The 7,571-nt window shown below is 34.6% G+C and overlaps 1 protein-coding gene across 1 annotated transcript in view; it reads right to left on the bottom strand.

Annotated features, from left to right (window-relative positions):
- Positions 1–2,285: 2,285 nt before the first annotated feature.
- Positions 2,286–7,571, bottom strand: part of LOC112156750 (zinc finger and SCAN domain-containing protein 2) — an 11,245-nt gene continuing 5,959 nt past the window's right edge. Inside the window, exon 2 of the mRNA XM_024289082.2 lies at positions 2,286–4,823. Coding sequence (XP_024144850.1) covers positions 3,553–4,823 — 1,271 coding nt within the window. The 3' untranslated portion in view covers positions 2,286–3,552. The remainder of the gene's footprint in view (positions 4,824–7,571) is intronic.

The following is a 7,571-nucleotide window of genomic DNA, read 5'->3' as shown; positions in this document are numbered from 1 at the left end:
GTTTTCTTCTCGTCACTGTGGGACTTTGTGAAAATCTTTTCTGCTGCTTTCTAACCTCACGATGAAAGAGTTGTGTGTGCAACAGATCTATGGGGAAAGAGCAGCAGAAAAAGAGATCAGTCATTTCCTGAAAACACAGAACCTAAGAAAATTTTCATGTTGAGACGCTTCAAAGGAAACCTGATCCTCCCTGCAAAATTCTGATTCAGTTCGATCTGCAGATGTACCTTCAGGCTCCTAGTATATTCATGAAAATTCAATCCATTTAAAACCATGATGAAACAGTCTAACAATATTTTGTAAAGCCCAATCGATTGATTCATCAGATTGGTTGACAAGAATAGACTAAAGTCCTTGATGCCCAGCTCATGCTAAAATGCAGTGTGTATTTTAGGGCTTAAGCAGACTATAGTTTTTTACAAACCCGTGTAAGTAAATCCAATGAAGGAGGGACGGACTCAGAGGAGGCTCATTGGGGGATAAAGGGTTTTCAGGCATGCGGGGCTTTGGAATGTGTCCTGGACTTAAGAGATGCCTGAATTCCAGAAGAAAATCACATGAATGAAAGTCAGTCCAAAAAGATCCAGATTCATCAGGGATCATGGTCATACCATCAGAGCTGACTTGGAACATCGTTCAGTGTAGAACATGATTTATGAAACCATGACGGACCCACGCTGGATTAAGCTCATTGCACACCCTGAGGATAGAAACCTACCGTCTCTGTAATTTACCCACATGGTCTGACCATTGACTGTAGAATCACTGGACATCACCCATAGAAAATGACTTACCTTCGGCCTTTGCTAAATCAGACCACATGCTTTTACTGATGCCTGTGCTCACACGACACACAATCATCATTTCTGTCCCAATCATTCCGGTATAGACCCGCAGTCAGTCACCTTTATGTTACCTGTCTCTTTGTCTTTGGTTTTGATGAGATAGAAGAGGTTGGTCCTGGAAAATGAACTTCCAAATGTCATAGTGGAACACTCTTCTCTTTTCTTCAGAGGTGGGATCATTGACTATATATATTCCCTGGACATATCAACCCCTCCCATATCGTGTTCCAATCAGGTTGTACCAGCTGGTTATATTTTACTTGACCTATTGATTGCAAGAAAGATTACTTTAAATTGACTTAAACCAAATCCACCAACAATAACTCAATGAACAAAAAAATTGAAACAAGTTTAAGTGAGGGAATACCTGAAAGCTCAATTAAAACTCAAAATGTATGTTTTTTTTAAATGATGGACTAAAGTAAAAATTATTTTTGAATAGCATTTACTAGATCTTTGGATGACTGCTGTCATCGCCCTTGTTTTGACTGTTTATATATCTGTTTATACTGTATGTGGACGTTTAGGTATATTTGTATGGATGGTTTTGTGTGTGTCTCCACATATGTCAACTTTTATCTGAGTACATAAATATGAGTATCTCAAGCTTCATTTCTATTTCTGATGTAATATGCCCAATCTCAAAGCCTGTTTGTGTTTATTATTGTCATGTTAATTTACTGTATTTCTGCATTTTATGGCAATAAATTTAAAAAAAGAACACTGGACTGATAGTTGTAAAAGGTCCCCTAGTCACCTATGAAGATAAAAAAAGGACTTCTGCAACTAGAATAATCTTTAATTATTTACCACATTAATAAGGCATAAAGTGTATTTCTAATTAGTTTAAATTCATAATTGAAAAAAACTGAGCATTCCCTTCAACAAAGTAAAATTTCTAAGTGACCCCAAACTTTTGGATAGTAGTGCAAACACATTTAAATACACATGTAAACGATGCCTTATTGTTACTCTAAATTATAGACATACTTGTACTACTAATACATTCAGTACATGGCACAATGAATTGATTAAATGAAATGTTTGTTAAGTTGCTTAATTAATTGCTTAAAAAAGTAGGATGATGCAAATTTTCACTAGCTTTGCCAAAAAAATGTTAGTCTTTTGTAAAAGGGTAACACTTTCAAAAAATCTTTAGGATAAGACAGTACATCAATACATGGCCTTATCACCTTCTCACAGCAAAAAAAACTCTAATTAGTCCTTCTATGTTTATAGGTTTGTCACCAAAAGAGCATGCTTAACCTCTCATAAACAAACTAAATTACTATTAAGGTTACATTCCCTGAAGGTTATATATATACTTTTAGAACTGAAAGTGGAGGGTTTATCAACAACTTTCCAGAACAGACCCAAGCTTTATAACCTGCAAAAAACTAACAAACAGCAGAAAGCCACACTGTGGGACAGACTCCACACTTCTGACTGATGGTCACGTCCACTTTATTCTTCACAATAAAGATTAGGACAGAACACTGAAGACTTAAAAGAACAGATAAACAGTTCTAATTTCTACTATAAAACATGAATCACAACACAGAAACACCAGTCCGTTTCTTTTATGCATCTCTTCCTTAATACATTTTCAGGAAACTTTTCCTGACTTAATGGTTACTTGATTGCATGACTGAACAAAATATAAATTGCAGTCACAAGTATTTATTTAAAACAATAATGAAATGTTTGCTGATAACATAAAGAGTATAAGAAAGATTTATGCAAAATATTTCTAGTGTTGAGATGTTCTCACACAGACTCAGTCTCAGTGTAAGCTTCAACCATAACGAAGCCATTCCAGAGAAGATTAAATAGTTGAAAACATTTCTATTTACAGGTACATCCAAAAGAAATGATTTTGTGAAAAAGTTTGTCAATCGATTCAAAAAGTGAATCTCATTCATTACGCATAGCTGGAAATCATCTTTTTTGGATTTTGACATTTGTAGCTTTTATATGATGAAGATCTAAATAAAAAAGTTGCGTAGAAAATTAGAGTATCATATAAACCATAAAAAGGGTGTTTTCAGAAAATGGGTAATATTTCCTCAATAAATACTTATTTGTGCCTCCTAATTGAATTAGTGCAATGTGGTATGGAGACCATCAGCCCGTGGTTCTGTGTACATGTAATGAAAGCTCAGGTTGCTTTGATAACCGACTTCAGGTCATCTTCATAGTTTGGTCTGGTGCCTCATCTTCCCTCTTAAAAACTGTTTATAGATTTAGATTTTGGTACCTTTATCAGTGTGGGAATATGCCAAGTCGTGTTGGAGAATAAAATCAGAATCTCCACATAGGTTGTCAGAAGAGAGAATGCTTTAGATTCTTTTATATTCTACTGACTCAGACTGAGAGACAATTTAAAGGCTCAGAAAGCTTTAAGAAGTGTTGGGAGTAAATTAGAAAATTAGGGTGGGATGCATATTAAAATAACTTCCCCTCTAAAATAAAGTCATCAAGATAAAACAATGGCTTAAATTATTTAAATCTGCAAAAGCTTCATATAAAATTCTAGGTTTCTGTTGAAAAGGTGAACTTTTCTTTATGGGGAAAAACATTTTACTTTTCAACAATCTTTCTCCCTTCTCCTAATATTTTCCATCACAGAAGCTCTCTGCTGTGAATTTAACTGAGTTTAAAGTTTACACCCAGTCCTTTAATTCATTGATAAGCAAAAACAATTATCTTATGTATGGGTTTTGATGTGTCTTTTGAGATTGGATACATCACTAAAACTTGCATCACATTCTTTACACGAAAAAGGCTTTTCTCCTGTGTGAGTTCTCATGTGTGTTTTGAGACTAGATATTTGAGTAAAACTTTTATTGCATTCTTTACAAGTAAAAGGCTTTTCTCCTGTGTGAGTTCTCAAGTGTGTTCTGAGACTAGACACACAACTAAAACTTTTTACACATTCTGTACAAGGAAAAGGCTTCTCTCCTGTGTGAGTTCTCATGTGTTTTTTTAGATCAGATATTTGGGTAAAACCTTTATCACATAGTTTACAAGAAAAGGGCTTTTCTCCTGTATGAGTTTTCATGTGTGTATTGAGACTAGATATTTGACTAAAACATTTATCACATAGTTTGCAAGAAAAGGGCCTTTCTCCTGTATGAGTTATCATGTGTCTTTTGAGTTGCGATACTACACTGAAGGCTCTATTACATTCTTTACAAGAAAAAGGCTTTTCTCCTGTATGAGTTCTTATGTGTGCTGTAAGATGAGAACTTCTATTAAAACTTTTATTACATTCCTTACAAGAATATCGCCTCTCTCCTGTGTGGATTTTCATGTGAATTCTAAACTGAGCCCAGTAACTAAAACTTTGACCGCAGTCTGTACAGATATAAAGACTTTGATCTGTATCAGTTTTCATGAAGAGAAAGAGATCACTAACATTTTTTGAGCTTTCACCAGCGTTAACAGAGGAAGGTATCATTTCGCTTGGAGGTTGTTTGCATTTCTCAACTGAAGTTGACTTCTTGAAGCTTATTCCAACATCAGAGTCGGACTGACTTTCAGACATGTGAGAGCTGTCCACGTTTTGGACATGAGCTTTGTCTCTGCTCTTCCTCTGATCTCTGTTCTGTGTCTCGGTCTCTTCATCCGTAGTTGATGATTCTTCATGTTGGTTTCCTTCTTCATCTTGACTATCAGTTCCATTGTTTAGATCTGTTTCACTGTCCTCATTTTCTTCACAAGCAGGAATTTCCATCCAGGTATCAGTCTCCTGCTTCAGATCAAGCTCCTCCTCATCCAGAATGATGCAGATCTCTTCTAGCTCCTCCTTAATATTTGGAGGTTCTTGTTCATCCTGCTCCTCTTTAATCAGTGGAGGTTCGTGTTCCTGCAGTTCCTCTTTAATCTGGGAAGGTTCTGGTTTCACCTCTTCCACACTCAAGTTCATCTGCTGGTTGCAGGGATCTTCCTCTTCAGTCGCATCATCCTGGGGGAGGACTGCAGGGACATAAACACAATAAAAAAACATTTTAGGACTGTATATTGTCAAAGATCAATACAAATCTTAATCATCTTGATCTTAAAAAAAAATATTTTATTCATGTAACTTCTTAGTTCTCATTCAAAGTCAAGTGTGATGTTGGTTTGTGTTTGCCTTTCTTGATCGTTGATCATTTCTTGATTATCTTCAAACAATACAGGATTTGCAAAAGACTTTTATACTGATCGCAATTAAATACTCCATTAAACCTAACCAACATCTTCCCCATCAACATTTGTATAGATGGGTTTTGGTTGGGAACTGCAGGCTAATCATTGGTTTGGGGAAACTCAACGTGGTTGTCATGCTCCTCAAAAGTATTATGGAATAAATTGCAGGACAACAACATTTTATTATGAGGACCTTCTGCAGACATCATCAGCCATCATGGGAAGTTCTCGACCAGGACCGGAAGTCTCGCTTTCAGCCAACTGTGGCTGTCGCCATCTAGTTTTTTGAAGGTCCCTTTCCCTTTTATTAAAATGTAATCTGGAATCATTATTTATAGAGTAGATTATTGCCACCAGCAGGCTGGATGGTAATACTGTTATTTCATTCTCAAGTCAACGATCCATAAATTATTTTAATCCACATTGCTTTAATGTCAGACAAAATTTCCACAGACAGGCCTTTACAAGACTGAAGTTGATGCCTTACATTTCTCCAGCTTCAGACTACAAGAAAATATATTTTCTAATTGAAATTATTCAACAATAAATCTGTTTTTAAAAGTTTGAAAATATCTTTAATTTTTTTTCACTAAAACGGAAGATTTAATAGAAGAATATTATCTATAAAGATTGATTATTATTTTAGAAACCTTAATAAGTACAAAATTAGAGGGGTTTTTTTCATAAAAGGTTCATTTTTATCACGGGTTTATGTTCCCCAACCAACCCGCAATAGGTGATTTCCAGAAAATAGAATTACAGATGTTTAAGGACAGAACACAGAGTTTACACATTTAAATAAAGGAAAGAAAACAAAAACTTAGAATTGCACTGAAAAAAATCTGCGAAACCGCAAGACTGGGAAAGGTGAACCGCGATATAGCGAGGGAATTACGAAATGCCTTTTAGCACCGAGACAACTCAATTCAGGTTCCTATTATACTTCAGAGATAAATAAATGATTCACACACTGTAAACCAAAACGGAACAATAAAACTTATAACTACTACTGCAGGCAACTAACTCGATTAATGTTAAGACTAATGTCTTAATTATTAACAGTTAATTTATTTAATGATATTTAAAATTTCTTGAAGAAAAAAATTGGAAAACTCGTTTTTTCCCCCTAAATATTAACTTACATACACATGTTTGAAGATTTGAATTACTATTGTGACTGTATGCAGCCAGTTTTACTGTGAACTTGACCAATACAAACCAATACAAACCAAAACGAGTTACACTGTACTGACCGAAGTTCTCAAGTACTGGAAAGGGAGCAGATACACTGAGAGGGACACTGATCATTATGTGTTAATACAACTACAAAAAAAAACGAACTGCTTTGCAATGCCTTGATAGTAGTCAATCATACTGCTGAAGATAGGCTACTATTGGGAATATAACTAGAGCATTACATTGTTATATTAGTGACATGGACTGGATATGATGGTAAAAAATAAAACTAAAATGTTTATTTTCTTTATACACAATATATGAAAGGGCTCAGCAATGTTTGGCTTGAGAGGCTCTTTAGCGCCCCCAAAGTGGCAACCTGGAGTTTTTTCAAAAATGTATAAAAATGGGAAAAAGATGTCAAAATACAGCCTATATTTTTCTAAATATATAAATAATATATATGGTTTTAGGACAAGCATAAAAAACAAAAATGTGATGTTTTCCAATACTTAAAAAAAGTACATTGTAAATATTACATTTAATCATTTCTGTAAACCAAAACTTTTTAAACCAACTTAAATACCTTTCAAAATTGTGTCTTCTATAAAAATACATCTTGTCAAAATACACAAGTGAGACATTAAGTAAGCATTGGAAGAAAAACACTCAATATCCTCAACTTTCAGGTCATTTTATATTAAAAAATAAACTTAATTTTTATATATCCAAAAAGAAGGTTTTGGTCTCCATAAAAATATATCTTGTCAAAATAGTCCAAATGCAAATATGAACATGCTCCATAACAGAATAAAACACTTGGAAATACGAATACAATTTTTAATTTTTCAGCAAAAGCGAAACAAGGGATTTAGTTTTCTTTGCTCCTGTGTAATTTTATCAAAGCTGGATGCCTGTTATTGTTTTTGTTTGGTGTGTCAGGTCCTGCGTATGTCTTTGTGAAACGTATCAGTTATTTGATTTTGAAAAACCTGTTGTTGTCAGTATCATTTTATAAGGTGTTAGTAAAACATTAGAAACTAAGCCAAATATTTAATCACTTGAAAATATATTCAGCTATTCAAATCTACACAAATCTTTGACTGCTAGAAGATCTTTGTTTTCATTCTTTTTGAAAACTGTGTATGCTGTTTTAGTTTAAAAGTCTGAGTTGGAATGACAGCGGGATATGAGCACAAGGGAGGGGCGCAAAAGTAGGACAAGAGATCACAGAGAGAAGAGGAAAATGTTGCCAGACTTTGAAGTCAGGGCTCTAGAGAGTGACTATTTTGGTCACACATGTGAATGGATTTTTCAATGACAAACCTAAAAGAAACATCCATGTTTGCACCAGAGCGC

This window comes from Oryzias melastigma, linkage group LG2, assembly GCF_002922805.2.
Source record: "Oryzias melastigma strain HK-1 linkage group LG2, ASM292280v2, whole genome shotgun sequence".
NCBI lineage: Eukaryota > Metazoa > Chordata > Actinopteri > Beloniformes > Adrianichthyidae > Oryzias > Oryzias melastigma.
The sequence above is the reverse complement of the archived record's forward strand: the minus strand, read 5'-3'. Positions and strand labels throughout refer to the sequence as shown.